The 24914-nt window shown below is 33.2% G+C and overlaps 4 protein-coding genes across 4 annotated transcripts; 1 reads left to right on the top strand and 3 right to left on the bottom strand.

Moving 5' to 3' along the window:
- Positions 1-114: 114 nt before the first annotated feature.
- Positions 115-2680, bottom strand: HELRODRAFT_180805 (hypothetical protein; the record flags this gene model as incomplete). The annotated part of the gene is made up of 3 exons (XM_009030107.1): positions 115-2058; positions 2258-2438; positions 2628-2680. 3 exons carry the CDS (start codon positions 2678-2680, stop codon positions 115-117), a joined length of 2178 nt encoding a protein of 725 aa, XP_009028355.1.
- A 7521-nt stretch (positions 2681-10201) lies between these two features.
- Positions 10202-13697, bottom strand: HELRODRAFT_103401 (hypothetical protein; the record flags this gene model as incomplete). Its single annotated transcript, XM_009030106.1, has 10 exons — positions 13589-13697; positions 13227-13458; positions 12994-13072; positions 12858-12897; positions 11885-11923; positions 11477-11565; positions 11188-11302; positions 10759-10892; positions 10437-10615; positions 10202-10323 (listed from the first exon to the last, which is right to left on the bottom strand). Coding segments are annotated over exons 2-10 (972 nt in total), but the record flags the coding sequence as incomplete, so codon positions are not given.
- Positions 13698-13883: 186 nt separating this feature from the next.
- On the bottom strand, positions 13884-19276 carry HELRODRAFT_194029 (hypothetical protein; the record flags this gene model as incomplete). Its single annotated transcript, XM_009030105.1, has 15 exons — positions 13884-15038; positions 15313-15453; positions 15763-15856; positions 15956-16011; positions 16304-16372; positions 16514-16689; positions 16840-16940; positions 17113-17256; positions 17618-17622; positions 17984-18062; positions 18164-18243; positions 18496-18573; positions 18866-18941; positions 19046-19103; positions 19255-19276. 15 exons carry the CDS (start codon positions 19274-19276, stop codon positions 14916-14918), a joined length of 1302 nt encoding a protein of 433 aa, XP_009028353.1. The 3' UTR covers positions 13884-14915.
- Positions 19277-21606: 2330 nt separating this feature from the next.
- Positions 21607-21771, top strand: HELRODRAFT_148668 (hypothetical protein; the record flags this gene model as incomplete). The annotated part of the gene is made up of 1 exon (XM_009030104.1): positions 21607-21771. A coding segment is annotated over one exon (165 nt), but the record flags the coding sequence as incomplete, so codon positions are not given.
- Between the last annotated feature and the right edge of the window lie 3143 nt (positions 21772-24914).

Raw genomic sequence — 24914 nt, 5'->3', positions numbered from 1 at the left:
TTTGTTTATTCTTCTTCTTCTTCTTCATTATTATTATTATTATTATTATTATTATTATTATTATTATTATTATTATTATTATTATTATTATTATTATTATTATTATTATTCATTTCATCGCATCTTTTTAACGTCAAAATCTTCAGCTAATGACAGTTTTCGTTTTAGGCTAGCGTTCCTAGGCCTCCTCCATAGATTCAAACCTACATCGTAAACAACGCTCTCGTTTAATCTCTTGGTGTTTGCGTAACTTTCATTGTAGCGGTGGTAGTTGTGGCTGTGGTTGTGGCTGTGGTTAATTTTTTGGTCATCGCAGTGCGTATACGTAGTAGCGTTTGTTGCGTTTTTGCTGTGTCTTCCTGAGTTTGGATGGTAAGCTTGCGATTTTGCTTTTATAGACGGCTCTCTATCGGGCTTGTTTGTGAATGTTGAGGAACGGTTTCCATATTTTGTCGAAACACTAGCTCCATCTTTGTGGCTGCGACTACTAGATTTTTCACAGTGTCCACTGTGGCTGCTACGTTCACTTCTACTACCAGATCTTTCGTAGCGTCGACTACCTCTACTACAAGATCTTTTATGACGGCCACCATCGCCACCACGACTACTACACTTTTCATAATGTTTGCTACGACTTCGGCTAGGCAACCTACTATCATGCTTCTCAACATGAAAATCTCTACCGTTACGATAGTCAGATGATCGTTTGCTGGTGCACATGGATGGAGATCTCGAATTTGTTCTTTTCCTTTGTGAAGGATGAGTTGATAGGATATGCCTGTTATCCATGTCAGTTTTGTGGCGTTTGTAGTCTGAATCATGGTCTCTACTGCGAGAATATTTTCTATCTCCTTGCTTGCTCATGCGTTCATCTTTTTTAGGCTCCGTATGGCCATTATAAAATTGCTGGTAGTTCGGGAAAGTTGAATGATGCACTGGATCGAAGTTTTGATGTTGTTGAGGGTACGGGTTGTACGGATCTGTGTAGTGGATAGGTTGGGACATATCCTCTTGGGGCCAAATCCAATCTATCGTTTGTGGATATTGATCGTGATGATAGTTAATGTCTGGATTAACTAAACACTGATTGTATGGAAGCTCGTGAAATTGTTGAAGGGGCCATTGAGACAATAAAAAGCTGTTGCTGTATAAAGTTGATGACGGGTGGCTAACATTAGTTGGATCAAAGATTGTTGGTAACTGAGCTGGTTGTTGTAGTAGCTGTGGTGGAAGATATTCTGCTACTTGGGCTAAGTAATATTCTTGTGGTGTCATTGTATTCACCTGTTGTTGATGTTGCTGTTGTTGGTGATGTTGTTGAATGAGTTGTTGCTGTTGTTGTTGATGTTGTTGAATGAGTTGTTGATGTTGCTGTTGTTGTTGATGTTGTCGAATCATTTGTTGATGTTGTTGTTGTTGATGCTGTTGAATGAGTTGTTGATGTTGTTGTGAGAACCAGTTTGGTGGTGGTTGGCTGAGGTCAGGCAGTTCAATCGTTATATCGTTATTTAATTTTCGCTGGTGATCAGTTTTTTGATTGGTGTTTGAAGTTTGGAAGATGGCATTTTTATTAGTTGTCATGTTTGTGTTCTCTTGCTGTTGTTTATTTTTTTGCAATCTGAGCGGGATAGAGTTCGGTTTTTTAAATTCCGAATGTCTCACATCTTCATTTTCAACGTTACCTTTATCGAGTCTATGCGGCGTGCTGACATTCTGTCGATGAATAGATTTCTCGGTAGAAGTAGTAGTAGAAGTAAGAAGATTTTTTTGATATTTGTTCTTATTAAATGTATAAAACTGACTGAAATTATTCACATTCGATAACTGATATGGATTCTTCAATCTCAGATTATAGGGTCCGTATTTATTAATGAATTTCATTATATTCTCCTTATAAATGAACAGGCGTCCGTACAAATCTCTAACTATAAAATCTGAAAAATATATTCCTTCAACCTCCTCTAAGAGTTCGGCAGGCACCTCGTGTACGACTCGAAGTGCAAAATAGTCAGCTATATTCCGCCCGTGTTTTTCCATAATTAATTTGACTGGCCCGATCTGAAGAATTGAAATATAGATGGGTTGTATGTAAATTATTGTATTAAAATTATAAGAATTGAAATATAGATGGGTTGTATGTATATTATTGTATAAAAATTATTCTAATTGATTTAAGGCAGACTTGTTATCAATTTGAAATATTTAAAAAAAATTTTTTTCAAAAAACCCCTGAATCACTTTCGAAGCAAAAACTCACATGTACATAAATCCCGTCGTCATCGGCGTCATCAATGACGTCATTATCATTTTTTAAGACAGGTGGCGGGCTGAAATTTGGCGGTAAGATGTTTGAACTTTGCCGGACGAACGCTGGCACAAGTGGCTGCGAGTAATGCGTTTTTACGTTGTTGGCTGTCCAAGGATTGTAGGGATAAAAACTATATTAAAAAATTATGAACGATTATATTATAATTATATTAAAAATACTTTCACAAAATCGGGATCATTTCATAGTAGTTAAGAGAAGTTAAGAATTGTTTAATGATATTATGCAATTATATATTAGTCCTGATTTTTAAATAATTCTGAATAATTATAAGTAGAATTAGGAAATTATGGTTAGTCACCTTCTGTATCCGTAGTTCAAATATGGCTCCGTAATTACTTCACTCTGCTTCATTGTAACTTTATTCTCATCATTATTTATATTTACGTCATTATTCTTCGTCGTCTTCATAATTTTATTAGTTGCTACTGCTGTGGTTACTGTGGCTGCTGCTAATGGTGGTGTTGACGACGACGATGACGACGACAATGATGATGATGATGCTGATGACGATGATGTTGATGATGATGATGATAATGAGACTGAAGAGAATAACGACACAATCGTTACTGATGCTGATGATGATAATGATGATGACGATGGTGGTGATGATGACGATGATGACGATGGTGGTGATGATGATGATGATGATGGTATCGTATTAGATACTGATGATGGCGTAGAAGATACTGATAAAGATGATGATGATGATGAAAATAGTGACGTACAAGGTATCGATGATAATGAAGATAAGGATGATAATGATGGTGATGATGATACCGATAACGATGACGTAATTGCTGCTGTAGCTGCTGATGGTGGCGTTAGTGGTGAGGCTGCTGCTACAGCTGCTGCTGATGAAGGTGATGACGTCGTGGCTGGCGATACTGATGATGATCCTGAAATAGAAAATGACGTCACTGGTTGATTCGATGGCATCATCATAACACTTCACTGACGAATGGATTTCTAATCAGTTAACTTTTTTTTCTTTAAAATTTTTTTTTATCGTAAGTAATGTTTGTGAAGAATGGTCGGACACTCAGTTACTACTTTAACCCCTTTTTTTAATTAATATTATTTATATTCAATATATATTAACATAAGTTATTAATTATTATCATTTATTATAAAATAGTTATTATTCGAGATGATAAATGAACCTATTTAAACACGTTTTAAATGTAGTAAAACAGATTTAACTTCTATTTAAAGAATTGATATGTGACTAATTTATCATATATATATATATATATATATATATATATATATATATATATATATATATATATATATATAATTGTTTCTATTTATATAATGTTTCCTTCATTTTCATATAGAAGTCATCATCATCAACATTGTCGTCGTCATTATCATCACCATCACTATAACCATCACCATCATTGCTATAACTATTATCATCATCACCACCAACATCGTCATCGCCTTCATCATCATCGTTGTCATCATCTCAAACATACAGCTGATATCGACCTAACAACATGAACATTTGATTATTAATTACTAACATAATTAATTAGATATAATTGTTCATTATAATAATTATTATTACTTCTTAAAAACATAACGCACGTCAGCCTAAAAAAATCATCAACGTACTAACCTAACCGTACTAACCGATTCTTGGTTATTCGGTACGTTTTCTTTGGTTAATTTTCGGTATTCGCGATTATCCGAATTTACTCGACTTGTTTCTGATTCGATGAATTACCGATATTTTAATTTATCCGATTCTATTTGATGAATCACGATTTCCCAATTCAACGAATAACCGACCGTCAATTATCCGATATTATTCGACAAATTACTGATATAGGCGATTATTACTAATTAATTAAATGCCAGTTATATATTATCGACTTCCTTCATAAGAGCGTTATTGTCGTTATTGCTAATGATGTCTTTAATCAAAATCATCATCATCGTCATTATGGTCTAATTATGATTACTTCGCAATAATAACGGTGATAATTATCAACTTCAGTCTGTGAATGTTCATGTTATGAGCGCTGTTACATAGATACAAGTCTGTATGTAGAGCTTGTATGTGTTGTTGGTGTTTATCAATAGAATTTTGGCGTTGTTGTTTGTATGTTTTATATTTCTTATCTACATTTAGTTGTACGAACTGTTATGTTTTGTATCAATGTACGCGTCGTTGTACGGTTGTACAATTGTACATAACATGCACTAAGATACGTTCTTTAAAAACTGATTTAGAACGTTGAAAATCGACAAATCTCCCTCGTAAGTTCTTAATTTATTCCACTAAGCGTTCTTTAACTAGACGGAAACAAAACATGCCTGGATTTTTCTACAAGTACCTCGTGTCGAATCGCTACTCAAAATACAAAACTCTAGAACATACGCGCCCGAAAGATATGAACGTACGTGCAAGTATCAACTTTTAACATGTCCAATCCGTGATTATTGACTGGTCAATCAACTAATTAATCAAACAATTTCATTTCTGCCAGTCAAGACAAACACGACTATGAGTCAAATTAGTGTTATTATTTTAAATACACTTTTTATTTTATTTTAAATCAAATAGAAAAATCTAATGTCTCACGGTAATAATGTTATTAATATATACAAGGAGGTGCTTTGTCATTCGACTTTATTTATGTACAATATATATATATAGAGATATATATATATATATATGTATATTTTTACAATATTCTATAAATTCTACCGAATGTTTGGCGTTAATGTTTGTAGTTCGTTTTTTCTCACTAAAGTTTTTTGGTGAACGTTTAGTTTACTAAAATTCAAAATAAACTTATTTTTCGAATTCATGCTGCAAATAAGGCCATATTTCAATTCCGAATGAATCATCATCCTCGTATATATAGGGAAATATTGACTATGTCAAGATGAACTTTTGAATTTTAATAAACTAAACGTTCACCAAAAAACTTTAGTGAGAAAAATCGAACTACAAACCTATTAACGCCAAACATTCCGTAGAATTTATAGAGTATTGTAAAAATTATGGTCTATTACCAACATATATGTATATATATATACATGCATATATGCAGTAAACAATGAAATTTACCGAATTTTTAGCGTTGGATATATACATTCATGTTGATAATACATATCTACATATGTGATAGAAATGCTCGCCTTATACGAAGGCATTAATGAATGAGTGGATAAATAGATGAATGAATGAAAGAATAGACAAGTGAATGAATGACAGATAGATAGGTGAATGGATGGATCATAATTATTAAGAGAGTGCTAATTGGTAAATCATGTTTAAGAAACATAATACACAGTATATTTACGAAAATACCTACTTGGAGTAAGAAGTATTTTCATGAATGACAAATAAAATTTAGATAAGGAAAATGAAGTTATTCTATGAATGTTTAAATTCTTAGTGGTGACAGCTGGCTAAATAAAGTAATAGAATTTTTGTAGGTAAAGATTCATCAACATTTTTTTAATAAGGATCGGGTTCATATTTATTAGGCGATTGTATGATCATTTCTTCGTCTTGTTTTTGTGCTTCTTAGAATGTTTCTTCTCCTTCTTGGGCTTCTTCTTATGCTTCTCTGTTTTACCCTCCTTTTCTTCTTTCGCCTCTTTTTTTCCATCTTTCTCTTTCTTTCCATCTTTCTCCTTCTTCCCATCCATTTCTTTCTCCGCAACATCCTTCTTCTCTTCCTTAATCTTTCCGGCTAATTTCTTGCTGTTGTTGGCATCGTCGTCCACTTGTTTTTCGAATTCTTTACCGATGGGCGAGGACGACGTTCGTTTTCTCTTTGCTTTTGATTCTTCTACTTTCTCCACTTCTCTGTTGACAAAATTTTAAATAAATTCATTTGACAATTCAACAAATCAAATAAATCAACCAGTCGAGCAATGAAAACAACAACAATAGCAACAAAAAGAATTACCTTCTCGTGTGATCAGCAGGTGATCTTGATATTTTTCGCTTCCTCTTATAAGAGGATGGCGATTTTGACCTAACTCTCGACGACCTATATTCAGTATTTCTTTGACGTTTGGGAGAAGGTCCGCCAGGCGAACCAGACTTTTTCTGAAGTTTATGAGCCTCACCTGGCGACCCTAATCTTTTTTTCTGTCGGGGGGGTACACCCGGCGATCCTGACCTCCTCTGATGTCTGAGGGGTACACCTGGCGACCCTGACCTCCTCTGATGTCTGGAGTGTACACCTGGCGACCTTGATCCTTTCTGATGTCTGGGTGGTCCCCCTGGTGACCCTGACCCTCTCTGATGTCTGGGGGGACCGCTAGGTGGTGATCGTGACCTTCTAGTTTGGGGCTGTCTGTTTCTGGAAGGCTGGTAAGGTTGGTGTGACGAGTAGATTGGAGGGGTTGGGACGTGGGGAGGTGCCAGCAAAGGTGATCTGTGTAGATGGAATTTGATTAGCCATGGTATTAGTTATTCATGATTGAAATTTAAAATATCTTCAAACAAAATTAAAACAAATTTAATGCAGTTTTATACAGTACACATAGATAGGTCAAAATTCCTTACATTAAATACATTTTAGAGTTTAAAAATCAACAGCTGAAAATTGAAAACATTAACCTCATGGTTTCAAGAAATAATTAATTCTTAGTAAATAAATATAGAGGTTTTTTAATAATAAACAATTAACACGTTGAACCTTCCATAAAAAATTAATAGTTCAACAGAAAGAAAAATTCTAAATAGAAAAACAGTTAAAAATTAAATTTTCCTTGACATGTTTTTAAAAGTGAAATGAAATTAAAACAGAAGCCAAAAAATAAAAATATCAAACCTTCTACGCTCAACAGGTGACCTAGAAAATTCTCTCCTCCTATAATCGGACGGCGACCTCGACACCCCCCTGGACGATTTATACTCCTTATTTCTTGGATGTCTTGGAGGTCCACCTGGTGACCCTGACCTTCGATTTGGGGGTAGTCTGTGTCTGGATGTCGGGTAGGGTGGATAGTTTGGTGGGGATCGGTTGAATGGAGACCTGAGAACATTTATTGAGACATAAATATTAAAAATATGCTTGCACAATATAGACTCAAAATCGAAATTATTAAACTCCAAAATAGGGCAGCACAGTAAACAAATGCCTTACCTTCTAAAGTGATCGGCGGGCGACCTTGAAAATTCCCTCCTCCTCCTACCGCTGTTGTGATCTGATGGTGACCTCGACTTCATTCTCGACGACCTATATTCAACATTTCTCGGATGTCTGGGTCCTGGAGATGCAGATAACTGTCTGGGTGGAGGTCTGTGTCTAGACGGCTGGCGTTGGTGAACGTGGTAGTTCGGAGACCTTCTCGATTGTTCAACTGGTGACCTAGAAAACTCTCGTCTCCTGTGATTAGACGACGATCTCGAGAATTGTCTAGACGGTCTGTCTAAACGGTCGTTTCTCGAATGTCTGGGTCTAGCAGAGCCTGACCGTCGACTGAGTGGCTGTCTGTGTCTAGAGGATCGATGATTTCTCGACTGGTAGTTGTTTGGAGATCGGTTAGATGGAGATCTGTAGGGCGAGTTGATTTTTAAATTTCAGAGGTGAACATTTCAATATTTACTTTCTTGAACAAGCAATTGAAATTAATATAAAAATAATATCCAGACCTAGAATAATGTCTGGATCGCCTCCTTGGTGATGGAGGTAGAGACAGTGAAGATGTTCTATGTCTAGAAAATGATCTTCAAAGACAAAAATTTAAGGAAAATGTTAACCAAATCCAGAAAAACACTCATTATATCAAAAAATAAAACCAAAAATCATGAATAAAAAATTTAATTGAACTGACCTAGGCATACTGTTGGATCTCGACCTCGATTTTGACCTAGATATGCTCTGTGATCTAGATTTGGATCGTCGTGGATGTTGCTGTTGCTGAGACTTTTTTCCTTGATTCATGATGTCTTCAGCAAATTCAAAAATGTCCTTCATGTTGGATGATATCTTAGATGATGAGTGATTGACAGGTGGGCTGCCTGATCGGGGACGAGGAGACTGACTCGATTTTTTTCTAGTTAGGGAAAGAGATTTTAATAATTTAAGTTTAATCTACAACTTGTTTATTTAGACATATTTAATTTAAAAAATTTGCTCTTCTTGAAAAAAACTTAAAGCAATTTAACTGGAATAAATCATTATAAATTGGATCTGGAGAATATCATTTGTTGTCTATTCAAAGAATCAAAGGAATCCTTATCTCAAAATATTTTTAACAGGTTATTTTTAATATGAAACCATAAATTATCTGAAAAAAAAACCTAATTGTAAATAAGCATAAAAATAATTCAATGACAACTTAGAATTATTCACCCTCATCTGCAATCAATTACATGACAGCGATAAACATAAAAACCGCCCGCCCATCTGCTGAAGCCATTAACGACACTTATCATGAATCAAACAAACATTTTCAGACAAAAAAAAAGAGTCAAACTTACTTCCTCTCTAAATTGAGCAACCTCTGCTTCTCCCTATAGAATTCCTCCTCTGTCATAGGTACACTACCTGGATGGTGGGGATGGTAGCCATAGGCAGAAGTTGTTCCTAGCAACATGTCATTAGGAGCCAGACCTATCAACAATTAATATAAAATAATTATACATTAACTATTAATATTATTTTAAACTTAAAAACTAACAAAACAATAATTGAGATAGTTATCCGAGAAACATTCAAACAAAAATTACCCGATCCAGCAATCCTGGGCTGGTACATAATTTGATTGACAGCCGGTCTAACCAATGGCGTTGGAGCAATAACAGGAGGCGGTCCCAAATGATGATTGGTTGGAATGGTTGAATAGACTAGCATGGGCGGTGGTCGATTGACGGTTAAGCCCGACTGTGGTAGCTGCTGAACCAATGGTGGTGGAGGAACATTGAATCTAATTGGTGGAACAGCATAGGCAGAGGAACCCATTGGAACCATTCCTGAAGACGTTGGCGCAAGTTGTTGGGCTTGTGGTTGCTGGGGAATTTGATGGCGGGCCACCAAAACCCGTACCATTCTCGCGCCCTTTACTCCTGGCACAGGCACTGGATCACCTGTTGGTGCAATTTTATCAATTACTACTAAGTATAAATTTTTTAAAAATAACAAACGTATAAAACTAAAGTGTTAACAGAAACATGCGTGCACAAAATGGCATCACTAGCAAGCCAATCAAATTAAAGAGACAGAAATAACTAACCAATAGGTATCCTCGTCGTCATCCAATCAGAAGATTGCTGTGGAATGGTAGGCCTCTGGAAAATTAATTTTTCAAAAGTTAGTTCCATTATAAAATGAAGAGCCAGGTCAGCAATAAAATTTTTGTAACAAATTACAAAATTAAACAAACAAAAAAAGAAATGAAACAAAGATAATACAATAGAAAATTAGCTCTCTTTCAAAACTAACCATGATTCTCTGAACGAGCCTTCCAGCCGCATCAACAACATTCGATGCAATCATTCCCGCCTTATCGTCTACATTCATGTTCGACAACCTGAAAGAAAAACAAATGAACATACATTTGATACATTCCACTTATTTAATGAAATATCTATAAATAAATATTATAATATCATGGAATATAATAATTAAATGAATAATTTCCTTACCCCATGTTGTTAATAGCTTGATGTGGCTGCTGGCTATTAGCAACAACAGCATTATTAACCGTGGTCTGAACATCTGGATTGACAATCTGTTCTTGTTTTATATTATTCTGTTGTTGTTGCTGCTGCTGCTGCTGTTGTTGTAACTGCAACTGCTTTTCTTTTTCCTGTTGCAGCAGCAGAAGCTGTTGTTGCTGCTGCTGTTGTTGTAGTTCTTCCTTCTTGGCAATCGACATATAGCCTGTTTCGTTCTGGTAATTGATGACTGCTGCCCTTACGAGGTTGTTGGCTATAAGGTCGTCGGGTGATACGTTGGTCTCCTTGCAGATGGGGCACTGGTGGTTGTCGGAGGCCAGGATCTTGTGACGGATACCTGAAAGGGAGAAGAAATAAATTTAATTTCGTCACTACAATAGTACAAAAAACTTTACAAAAAAGATAAGACAATGAAATTCAAAAGCACAAAACAACAAGCCCAAAACTTACATTCATCACAGGCAGACTCCCCACAACACGGAGCGACCACAACGTCCACCAGGATATCCTTACAAATGGGACATAGAAGTTCATTTGGGATCAATTTCTCATTAGGATCGGGTTTCTTTGCCGTGTTTGTGTCCTTAACAAAAGGAGGTTTCTCCTTTTTACCTTCCTTATATGCAGCTCTGTAGAGTACAACAATACAAGCATATTATAAGATGAATTATAATGAAATACAAAAATACATATGTCAATTTAGAGCAAGCTAGGATTGGAAATACCCACAAATACAATACAAATACGATACAAAAATTTCACAGAAACATACGCATCAATAGTCGGTACTGCCAGCTGCCCAGAGCTAGTTAGGAGAACTCCAGGTGTGTTGATGTCGTGCACTGTCGTCATGAAGCTGTTTGGAATGCCAGTGCTCCTCTTCAAACGTGGAAATGTCTCTGTCGACTGTGTTTTTGTGTTGGGGCGCATGGTTAAGTAGTTAAAAAGATGATAATATAACTTTATATAAGTAGCGAGAAAAATAATATGAATGAGAAAAAACAGTTGATGATTTACAGAGAAAGAAATAACAGCCAACTATTATACTACAAGACATAATAGTAATAATAATTATAGTAATTATAAACAGCATCGATGAATAGGAAGAGTTGTAACATACGAGCAAAATAGAAAAGATCAGATTATGATGATGGGCATGTTGAATAAGCAATTAAACTTCGATTCTATTAAGTAGACTCACGTTTGGGTCTTTGAAACGTGGACAGTTCTGAATGTAGTGGCCAGGAAGACCACACCTGTGACAGACGTAATTCCTTGGCACCGGTCCAGTTGGCATTCTTGGGACTCTATTGTAGCTGTTCATTGAAGAGAATTTAATTAGGGGTTCATGATTTTTGTAAAGTTGAAGGAATTTCTTATTAATTATGAAAAAAATTAGTATATTTTGTGGGTTATAACTAATAAATACCATTACTGGTGGTATAACATAACTAAATCAACCAGATCATTAAACACTTTCAAAAACCTACTTGACGTTGGCAAAATCTTTATTTGACTGCTCCATCATTGTCCTAATCTTTTCTTCTTCACTAATTTCAAGTGAGGCTATGTCCTTAGTCTTTTTGAGTGGAGTTTAAAGATTACAATTATTTTTCATATTGCTTGGTATTGAGAAAATTTTATAATTTTTTTTGTGGCAAAATTAGACCTACACAGCACTATATAATCATTTTAAGTACAGGGCATACTACTAATAAACTACACAAGTCCCTATATCCTTATCAAGTAACTGTAACACTCATGACTATTCGATGATTTTAACATCCTTAACTATATAAATTCCAAGGAGAGAGGAAGGTTAATGGCTAAATTGGAACTAGAAAGATTTGAAGAGAGAGATAGAAAGGTAATGATGAAAACACGGAACGGTCCCCTACCTTTGACAGGATCTCCAATGGTGATGAGGTGTCGTCTATCTATATAGGAATAAAGAGTACAAAAAATTGATACATCAGTAACACTGTATTAATGACATATTAAAGAATAAAAACAAAGATCAGATCTTTGAAATATGTAACCATCTTCTTCTTTCTTCCTCCAACATATTTTTTCAAACATTGGCAAAGCCAACAATGAAACCAATTAGGATATGAGTACACATCGCGTATTATATATATATATATATATGCAAATATATAAGTTAGGCACATGGAGGTAGTGCTGTAACTTCCTGACAATGATCTTCAGTGTTTTAGTTGACAACACAGACGATTGTATGTGTATTATTACACAATATATATATATATATTATATATATATATTATATATACACATATATATATATACATAGATACGCATCTAGGACTCCACACATATGAAATTTTTTGTTTTTCTTGTTGATGTAATAAGACGACCGACCAGTATTTAGTCGTTTTTAGTCCGTTTTTACATATCAACAAAAATTTGTAATAATTTATTAAAAACCAATAAAAATAAATCAAAATAATAATAAGATATAAAAAAATAAATGCACATTTAAACAGTATCAGTGTCTGTAAAATAATACATGATGTTCAAAACATTTTTTTTCAAAAAACAATTCAAACATCAAATAAAATCACTGTTTGTTATTTAAAAAAATAAAATTCATCCAAACATTCAATCATTCATCTCCCATAACCCATCCCTTGTCCCAATCAATCAATCAATCACTCACTAAAAAATGTCCGTTTAATAAAATAAACACGAAAATTGGCAGGGACATAAAATAATAATTAATTACAAAAAATAAATAAAAAATATAAAGCTCCATATAGGCTATTTCAAATGGGAGCAAATTAAAATGATTTTACTGAAATATTATCACTGAAAATATTATTACTGAAAAAAAGTGAATAAAGATTAACATACCTTAGTGGGCGAAGCAGCTAAGTCTCTCCTTAAATTGTCTCTGAATAAAGTTTAACAATTTAAAATAAATTATTATTTAAAATTCATATAATTTTAGTAAATTTTTTTTTAAATGGTTAGAAATTGTTAAAATTACCTTCTGGATGATCTCAAAACAGGGACTCGAGCGACTACTACTGATGAATTCCTAGGCACCATGGCATCCGGCTTGTAATCTAGGAGAGGTGATCAGATCAAATTCATAATTTAAAGTAAAAAAGTCAAATATCTCTATAAAAGTCATTTTAGTTAGTGAGAAAAATCAAACAGAAAATTTAAGAGAAAACATAAAAAAAACAGAAATGAAATGATTGACAAAAACTCACAAACCTTCTCTGGTTTGGGCATTTGTTATATTAAGATCAAAATTTTCCATGAGCTTCCCCATATTCTTTATATTGATGATTTCTTTCTTGAGATCTGCCACGGAAATTTCTGATCCGGTAAACGAGAGTGTTTCAAACTCCAAACTACTCTTGAATTTGAAGTGAACAGTCGACGTCATGTTTGATTTCTGATGTTTCGTCAAATGAGGAACAGAAACTTCAAAAGAACGAGAAATCTGACAAATAAATTCAGCAGATTAGTGACCGACAAACCAAACCCGGCAAAACATAAAGCGTAAACTTTACTAAAGTCTGATTCACGCTGTTATTATGTTGTGAAATCAAATGTTATTAATTAACACTAACTTTCTTCGGTACTTCAACAAAATACGATAATTACAAACGATTTGAAATTTTTGAAACAATTTTTGATTCACTAACAAATTAGTATTTACTATACTTATATATATACAAGTGAACAGCGACCATCTTTTAATGGCCGCCGGAAACTTTGTGATGATTAAACATAGACAACAGAGTTTTACAATTTACGAGTTTAACAACTGAACTTTGCATTTTACGAGTTGGACTTTTCCCATAATCTACACTAACCTCGTAAATATTTTATTTTTACAATATTAGACTCATTTTAAACTAATACATTAATTACTCTTTAATAAAAGATGTTTATAAAATAAGAAATTAACAGATTATATTGACGTCAGAGACGAAAACTTGTGCAAAGTGAACTGAACATAATCGCACACACAAACACATACAACCAGACACACAAACAGGCAGATACAAATTTATATGTTTTAATGTTTTTACTGTAATATAAATAAATGAACAAATTATGTAAGTGTTTAGCGTATATGTGTAAACTTTCATATTTAACAAAATACAAAAATATTTTTTGTATATAATATACATAAAATATTAAACAAATGCATTAAAAATTAGAGTTATTGAAGACGATAAACGAAATATATGTGAATTTATGAAGAATTTCAAATGAATGTGTGTGTGTAAATATAGTAAATAAAGCCTATAATTATAAGGAAAATGAACAATATATATAATAATGAAATATAATAGTTTATGATAATTAATATTGAATTAATCGGTCCAGTTTTGGTCAGAGTTTGAAGTTTAGATCAAATTTCAAAGTAAAAGACGAATAAACGACAAAAAAGTAAGATATAATAACAATGTAAATGATACTAATAATTATTATTTTTTTAATTATTATGGATAATTAGCGTCGAGGTTAATTCAAAATTCAAAGAATAAAGCTCTACATAAAAGAATGAATTTACGATCATACTAGTAATGCGGTAAAAACCAATTAATTAATTAGATATAACAGATCAAAAAATACATTTTTATAGCGCAATTTATCAATTAAAGCATATATAATAGCATCATCACAGCTGTGTATAACAAATAGTATAATTAGAATCCTGAAATTAAACTTTTATTACTGCTGTTGGTAAAAGATAATAAATAATTTAAAAATCATGTGCATTTGGTATCAAAGATTATAAATAATTCAAACAAATTATGAATCCGTCAACTGACGCCGTTGTTGTGACGTCATAGAGTACAGATAATTAAAATAGATGGTAACAAAGACTATAGATAAGTCAAACAAATTATAAAACCGGAAATTGTTTTCGCTGCTGTCGTAGAGTCAAAGACTACAAATATAATTATGAATAGGGATGGCTAGGACACCGGCCAGGGCGATACCGCAAGAATCGCTGACGCACGTAACGCTCATGCAAAGTTCCTTGTCTTCTTGTGGGACCTGCGGCTGTTGTCGATGACGTCATTGTTGATGTTGTTTTGTTGTGACATTGTTCACCATTAACTAAAACGACCAACCAGCTAACCTATCAACCAACCTATCAACCAACCGACTGACCGACCAACCAACCAACCAACCAACCAACTAACCAACCAACCAACCAACCAACCAACCAACCAACCTACCAACCAATCAATAAGCCAACCAATCAATAAGCCATCCAAAAAAGCCAAAGAAATCAAAATATAAACAACGAAAAAAAAAACAAAGATAAAATAACAGTATGGAGGATAGCATAGAATGCATTAACGTAGGCTCCACCGCTGAAGAGGCCTTCGAAGACGATGATGACGAAGACGATGAAGATGTAGGCTATGTAGTGGAAAAACACCTGACAGGATAGCAACACCAGTACCGCAAACTGAGTGAATGAGTGCGTGAATGAATGGGTGAATGAATGAATAAATGAATGAGTGAGTGAGGAAAGGAATGAGTAAATAAAAGAATAAATGAAAGAGTGAAGAAATGAGTGAATTTACGAGTAAATAAATGAATTGAAATTTTACATTGTCAGTAAATTTGTACGTGAAATTTTTGATGGAAACGAATTTATGGCCAAGGTAATGTAAGCCTATATAAGCTAAATATAGGCTAATAATGATGATGATAATAATAATAATATTATTATTAATGATAATAATAATCATAAAAAATCTAAAAATAATTCAACCTGGAGAATTGGGAAAACCCAAACGATTGGAATGTGAATGAAGTTGACGGATGACCTCGAAATGAAGACACCAACCTGGTACAAAACAAGGTACCTAGGGAAGTTATGATGATGATGACGGCGAGGAAGAGGATGATGATGACGACGATGATGGTGGTGATGATGGTGGCGGGAATGAAAATAAAATTTATACCATCTGTACTGCTGCGGAATAGCTAGCCAACTGTTTTTGAAAATTATCAACTCGTACTGAATTGAATGAATGAATGAATGAGTGAATGAATTAATGAATCATTGATTAAAACAATGAATGAAGAAATGTACAAATGAATTAACAAATGAATAAATGCGTGAATTAATGAATATTCCAAGAAATGGAAAATGAACGAATGAACGGAAACAAACAAATGAATGAACAAACAAACTAATAAATAAACAAACAAACGAATGAATGAACAGAAGAAAGAACAAATAAATAAATAAATAGCCCAATCGATCGATCAATCAATCAATCAATCAACCAATCAATCATGAAACTAACCAGGGCTTGGTTAATAATATACTCAATCAGGTAGACAAAGAATAATGGTGCCACGTACTTCAATATTGGCTGCGAAAAAAAAGATGATGTCGTCATCATCATCATCATCATCACCATTGCAACTGAATTCATCATCATCGTCATCATCGTCCTTATCGTCATCCTCATCGTCCTCATCTTCATCATCGTCCTCATCATCATCATCATCACCTTGAGTGATTTAATCTTTTGCATTGCTGTTTTTTCACCGGGATTATTATTATTATTACCACCATCATCATCATCAGCACTTCCACCACCCCCACCACCATCATCATCACCATCATGACCATCGTTGTTATTGCAGCCGGCAAACCCCACTTCTCCATCTGGACGAGCAGCTCTTCCTGATTCATTATCAGGATGACGATGATGCTCGTTATCATTACCATCATCATTACCGTTATCATCATCATTATTAATATTATTATTATTATTAACATTACGATCATTATCATCACTGTTACCGTCCACCCCACCACCACCACCATCATCACCATCATCATCTTCATCATCTCTCAGGTGGTTTCTACGACAGCAGACTGATGATGGTGATGTGAGTAAACCTGGCTTCGGTGATACCAAGAGGAGGAAATAACTGATGATGGTGATGAAGTTGATGGTGGTGATAGTGATGATGATAGTGATGACGACGATGGTGATGATGATGGCCATGATGACGGCTCTAGCAATAACACTGATGTCAATGTCGTCATCATCATCATCATCATCATCATCATCATCTTCTCCACGATCATCATCATCATAACCTGCAAGCCATCAAACAAGGAACGACAATCATTATCAGAAGCGTGACCTTTGGGGTCAACCCCAGGGAGGTCAGCCCCGCGTAAGACGTTGACCCCAGCAGGCCGGCTGCACCCGTTCCGCTACTCCATGTCGCAATGACGTTTCTGTTGGGTTAGTTAGATAATTAGTGGATGGATGGATGAATGTGGATGAATAGATGATTGAATAAATTTGAACGGATTGAATGAACGATTGAACAAGTAGGTGAAATGAATGAATGATTGATTGAATGATTGATTGAATGAATGAACGATAGGTAGGTAGAGAGAAATTAATTGTTAAGAATTACGACAAATAAGTTAAATATTGATATTATATGAATAAATTGTTAAACAAACAAAAGAATGAATGGACGAATGAATGAATGAATGAATAATAAGATGAAGAAACAATTCACTTATTGAAATGCGACATCAGACCAAGGTAAGTTGTTTCACCCAATCCACTGCCCAAGCTGGCACAAACAACACCTGATCATTCATTCATTGATCCACTAATTCATTTATTAATCCATTCATTCATTAATTTATCCATCCATCCATCCATCCATCCATCCATCCATCCATCCATCCATCCATCCATCCATCCATCCATCCATCCATCCATCCATCCATCCATCCATTCATTCATTCATTCATTCATCTATCTATCCATTAATTTTTTAATTCATTCGTTCATTCATTCATTTAATTATCCATCCATTCATTTATGCATTCATTCATCTATCAATTCATCCATTCACCCATTCATCCACCCATTCATTCATTCCTTCATTCATTCATCCATCCATTCACTCATGCATTCATTCATCCACAAACCCAGAATGCTGACGTAGACGTGTTCGCTGCCCCCAAAGGAGGCCAGCACGAAACTGGCCACGCCGAACAATAATACGGCACATATACGGAACCTGATAATAATAATAATAATAATAATAATAATAATAATAATAATAATAATAATAATAATAATAATAATAACAATACTACTAATAATAGTAATATAACTAACACATATGGAATTTTCTGGAGGACAACTGGAGCCATTAATTTGACCAACAGAGCGGGTATGATGTCAGCTAGTAAAACCGCCTGGATGACGTCATTATCATTATTATTATTATTAGTAGTAGTAGTAGTAGCAGCAGCAGCAGTAGTAGTAGTAGTAGTAGTAGTATAATGATTGTCACTAACTTCAAAACCATCAATCTAATAGTCATCATTATCAAAATCATCACCACCGCCATCATCATCATCATGGTCATTATCATCGTCGTCATCATCATCATCATCATCTTCATCATCATCATCATCGTCGTTGTCGTCGTCATCATCCTAACTCACTCCAGTCCCGACGGGATTGCAATCTTCGACGAGTGAACCAGTTCGGTTAACTTCGTTGGACGCATTGGCTGTAGTTGCCTTGAAAATAATTATGCCATAATTAAGAAAAACTATTTATAGAATAATTAATAAATTTATAATAATAATAATAACAACAACGATAATTAAAATTGCAATAAGTGTATTGGTATGAGTGAATAGAGATAAATGAATGAATGACTCGAATGAATAAGATATAATAAAAAAATAGATAAACAGTCGATTGATCAATCAAACGAATGGACGAACAAACGAATGAACAAACGAACGAACGAACAAACGAACGAACGAATGAATGAGTGAATAAAAGAGAAAATGAATGAAACCAAACATTGAAAGGTGTGAGCATGTCGTGAGCACCTGACAGCATGATGACGTAACCAAAGTTATTTGTCAGGCCCAACAGCCTATGGTAAACAAATTACAATTTATCATTACTATAATTATTATTAATTATAATTATAACTGTAATAATAATATTAATTATAATTATTATTATTATGGCACCCACCAAAATCCTATCAGATTTCTTGTTAGCCTGGATTTCTCCTTCTTTCTCAATAAACTGGCTATTAGTACAAAATAGAAAAAATTATTATTATCACTATAGAAATAGTTATAGTTATAATAATAATTATTATAAAAGTAATTATAGTTATAATTACGATTATTATGAAAATAATTATAGTTATAATTATTATTATCATAAAAGTAACGAACTTGTTTCATCTTCATTATCCATGTTTTGAGAGAGAGAGTCTAACTCTCATAGATATTATTTTTCTCTGGACTTTTTTGCTTTTGCAGTAAATATAACAAAAATAATAATACTAAAAATAATTAAATAATAATAAAATAATGACGATAATAATAATAATTATAATAATAATAAGAATAATTACAATTTCTACTTCCTTAATGAGATAAAAGTCTCTAACAAATGAAAACTAATTAACAACAAACACACACACACACGCAAACAAACAAACAGACTCACATACATACACACACATACAAACAGACAAGCACACACACACACACATACAAACAGACAAACTCACATATATACACACACACAAACTGACTCACATACATACACACACAGATGCACACAAGCAAACAGAAACACATACACACACGCACAAAAACACACACACACACAAACAGACACACACACACAAACACACACACATACACACATACATGCACACCTACACCTACCCAAGACTAGCTCAACAGTAATTATGAAAAAAAAAATATGCAACAGTAATAATTTATAACACAACAAAAACAATAGATACAAACAATTATGAATTATAATTATATATTATAGAAAAAACAAATAATTAATAAAAGTATTGACTAGTATTAAACTAATCACATGATAACTCAAAGAGAAAGAGAAAGAGAGAAAGAGAGGAAAGAGAGAGAGAAAGTTAACAATGAAAAAATCAGTATTTATTTATCTTATTCTTATTTGACAACTAGATTTAAGATATATAGTAAATATATATATATTCTACAACCAGTACAACATATAACAGCATTTGTGTATGTGTATGTAATGAAACATGTGTGTGTGTGTGCGCGCGCGCGTGTGTGTAATGAAACATTTTAATTTTTAAAAAAGGCAAAATCCTAGAACAGTGCCCGCAACAGCAAAACAAGAAGAGATAAGTATGAATGAGGGAGTGTACATGATTAAAAAGCGTGAAAATACTTTTAGAAATATAAATTATAATCTAGAAAAAAAAACCCCAAACCTAGCCTTATCACATTTTTTATACAAATTACAATTACAACAACTTATTTACATCTGTAAGGTTGTAAAAATGTAAATAAGTTGTTTTCAATTCAAATGCAAACAAAACACTGTCCTAGGATTATGCCAAAATTAGGACTTAGACTTGAAGCACGCGTTAATCAGCCATTTTGAAAAAAAATAAATATAATTGAATATTTTAAATGGAATATTATTAAAATACGAAATTGAAAATGAAGAAATAAATACTTTTTTTTGGTGAGAGTGCCTTGCTGTCCAGTTCAGTTTTGCTCACAGCCTAAATTTCAATTCATTTTATTTAGACATACAAATAATATTGGCTTCTAAAAGCCATCTAAATTAATAAATTAATGTATTTCTTTCTATTTTTATGATAAATGTCAGTTTTGAAATCAATTTTCGAAAAAAAACATTTAAATCTTAAAAATAGTCTTCCCCTCTGTTTACCTCACTTAGCAATAAGCCATGCTACAAGTGAATCGAGATTCAAACTCGAACACATGATTGCATTTTAAAAAAAAACTTAAGTAGTTAAATTATTGATTTGACCATTGAACATAAAGAATAGACTTGAAATCTTTTTTAGACAAGTTAAAAAAACCCCAAATAACTTGTCTAATGCTATTTCGTGGCAAATAAAATACAAATACATATGTATACAAATATATATATATATGCAACACATGTCTGTATATATTATTACACATGTGTATATTAAGCCAGAGACGCCATACACACACAAAAAGACAAAGACACATACAAACAATAACAAACACACACACGTTAACATTTGTATATATATATATATATATATATATATATATATGTAGATAAATATGTATGTATATATAAGTATATATATGTATATTATATATATATATATATATATATATATATATATATATATATGGTGTCAGTGACGCGCCCAGTTTATATAAAGACAGATGCTCCGAGGTATATTTTAGGTATTTTACGTGAATCCGTAAGATCAGTGGTGTGCTGTTGTGATGCCTGCTGCGTCTGTCTGTTGGGGACAGAATATTGATGGGATGACATTAATTAAGATTTCATCATCGTGGATGATTATTGTATTAATTAATTAATTAACTAATTAATTAAATAATAATTAATAATATGATTGTCTCTAGATAAATATATACATAACTATTCAATATAGCTACAAATTATATCATTATGACGATTTAAATAAAACTTTTTTTAATATATAAGAATTAAAATCTTAGAATCTTAAAATCTTAGAAATAGAGATGGAGAAAGAGAACAAATCTTTCCTATTGGACTGGCTGTGCCCGCTAGGGATGCACCAATACATCGATAGCTTCTTCGATAACGGTTACGACGAGATGTCGGTATGTCGGTTAATCGGCGAAACCGATTTGGACGCAATCGGTGTCGTTGATTCGAGCCACCGAGTCAAAATTTTGGAATCGGTGAAAAATTTAAACAATAACAGCAGCAACAACATCGACGATGCTATAACTACTCCTAATCTCATCAACAACATCAATAATAATGATAATAACAATAATAATAATTACAAAAACAGCAACAATAACTACAACACCAATAATAACTATTACGATAAACCGTTTGACGGATTTTATTACACACTCGAGGGTTTCGATTTTGAGAAATTTTCGCGCCGATTGAATTTGCCATTATCGTCAAGATCCGATTATAACAATACCGACCGGATCGGACGAACCGGTAAAAAATTATTTTCAGGCTGTTGTGTTCACTATGATGGTGAGGATGACGATGGTGATGTTGTTGTTGATGATGATGATGTTGTTGTTGATGATGATGTTGTTGTCGTTGATGATGATCATGTTGTTGCCGTTGATGATGATGACGATGATGTTGATGATGATGATAGTGTGGATGATAATGATAATGACGACGATGTTGTATTTTGAGAGGGCTCGTGAAAGAAAGTGCTTGCTAATTAGCCACTAATGTCATTTTTAAACATCCGCATGATATAGATGTCGCCATCAAAAATGACGAAGACGATGACGTCAGCAATGCTGACGATGACGTCAATGGTGGTGGTAATGATGGCGGTGATTACGTTGAGAAAGTTAGCGATGATGGTCACAATGGAAAGGTTAGAGATATTTATTATATTTTTGTGTATGTTTGTATTTATGTTTGTGTGTTTGTTTGTTTGCGTGTATGTTTGTTTGTATATTTGTATGTTTATTTGTTTGTCTGTATGCATGACGTATGAATGACGTCATTATAAATGTTTGATGTTTGAGGTTTCTATACATTTGTTAGTAATTGCTTGCGAATAAAGTATTGTGTGACAATTTTGTATATGGTATTGTTGCTATAGTTTGTATTTGTATTTGTTTTGTATAATTTTTGTATTTGTTTTGCATGTTTTATGTATTTGTTTTGTATATTTTTTGTATATGTTGGTATTGTTTAATAAAATCTCAAGTACGCACATGCGAGCTTAGCTCGTGACTTGAAAGAATTATTCTTGCCATGGCAAAACATTTGCTACTTTTGTTTATATGTTTGTTTTGTTTGTGTATGTCTGTATGTATGTTCACACACATACATATACAAAAGACATACACACACAAACAAACATACAAACACATACATACATACATACTTACACACACATACAAACTTACACATACATACAAACGCACATACAAAGAAAGAGATAAATAAAACATTATTGCATATTATGATGGTACTTTTTGTTTATACATCAGGGATTTTAATTAAAGATAAATCGTTAATAATAGATGCGCCTTCATTGGACAGTTTTGTATATGTATGTGTTTTTATGTGTTTGTATGTGTTTGTATGTGTGTTTATATGTGTGTTTGTATGTGTGTATGTATGTGCGTTTTGATTTTTGTTTCAAAGAACAATTAAATAAATCAAAGTTTTTTGTGGGTCTGTATTCAAACGTGCCATTTCGGGGGCGATTAATAATTTTTAATGGGTACCAAAAAAACAACAACAACAACAACAAAAACAACAAAAACAACAACAACAAACAACAACTCCAACAACAACTCCAACAAAAACAACAACAATAACAAAAAACAACAACAGCAGCAGCAGCTTCAACAACAACAACAACAACAATAACACAAAGAAGAATAAAAAATGATATGAAGAAGATCAAGAACAAACAATATTCACGATAAAAGTTATTGAATTTAGTTCCAACCCATTCACCAGTTATACAATTCGTCTAATATAATGGAAATTTCATCCATACATACATACATACATACAAACAAACAAACAACAAACATACATACATACAGACGGACATACAAACAAACTCGCAAATATACAAACATATCATTACAAACAGACATATATACAAACACGTACTATCAACTAACTAGCCAATCAATGTTAGAAGCCTTTTGAAGTTACATAGACTTATGGGGTTGAATTTCTTCAGATGAGCAGACAAGGCGTTGCAAGTTTGGGCAGCTGATAAAGAAAATCTTCTTTCCCCAAAATGAAAGATTTGAATTTTGGGACTACAATGTCACCCAATGTATGGATTTTCTAAAACTGGTTGCATCTACTTTCTCAGGTAGGCTGTAGCATCACCGGCCAAACATGTGTGTACTCCAGAAACTTCTTCACTGAAGACGGACCTTCATCGTACCGACCATCATCTGTGTGAATGAATTTGGCCGGATATATCGAAAACACTAAATTTGAAAAAAAATAAATTTTTTTAAATAAAAAACAAGCTATGGAAAAAAATAGTAAACTATGTATCTATTAAACAGTTATTTTTTTATTGTGATAACGCTCAATCCTTTGTTAAATCGAGTACCTTCAGAAGAACTATGGCAAAAATAAATTTCCCATCAATATTTATTATAACTATTATCGTTATTGTTATCTTCGAATTGTCATCGGAGTATTCAAATATTCAGCATTTGAGTATTTCATCAGCACTGCATCATACAAACAAACACATACTTACTTAGGTAATGCAATATTTGCATTCGAAATGTTCCCAGCACGTGCTTAGGGTATCAACTCATTAGATTTTTTGCTCCGTATTTTTTAGATATTTTTGGATTTTGTATCGTATTAATCGGTATCGGTACCGGTTAGATAATTATTTAAAGTTTGAAAAAAATTTTCTGAATTTTTTAGATGGAAACCCTTTCAAAAATGCATGTGGCGTTGTGAAAAATTGACGAATCAAATGAAATCATAATAAGAAGGGCTGAATGTGAAAACAATGATAATAAGAAGAAAAAAAATGACAACTCCTACTACTACTACTACTACTACTACTACTACTACTACTACTACTACTACTACTACTACTACTACTACTACTACTACTATTACTACTACTACTACTACTACTACTACTACTACTACTACTACTACTACTATTACTACTACTACTACTACTACTACTACTACTACTACTGCTACTACTACTACTACTGCTACTACTACTACTACTACTACTACTACTATTACTACTACTACTACTACTACTTTTACTACAACAACTACAACTACTACTACTAACCTTCATCATTGTCATCATCATCATTGA

Source organism: Helobdella robusta (assembly GCF_000326865.2).
Source record: "Helobdella robusta unplaced genomic scaffold HELROscaffold_65, whole genome shotgun sequence".
Lineage (NCBI taxonomy): Eukaryota > Metazoa > Annelida > Clitellata > Rhynchobdellida > Glossiphoniidae > Helobdella > Helobdella robusta.
Note: the sequence above shows the minus strand (reverse complement) of the source record. Positions and strands in the feature narration are given on the sequence as shown.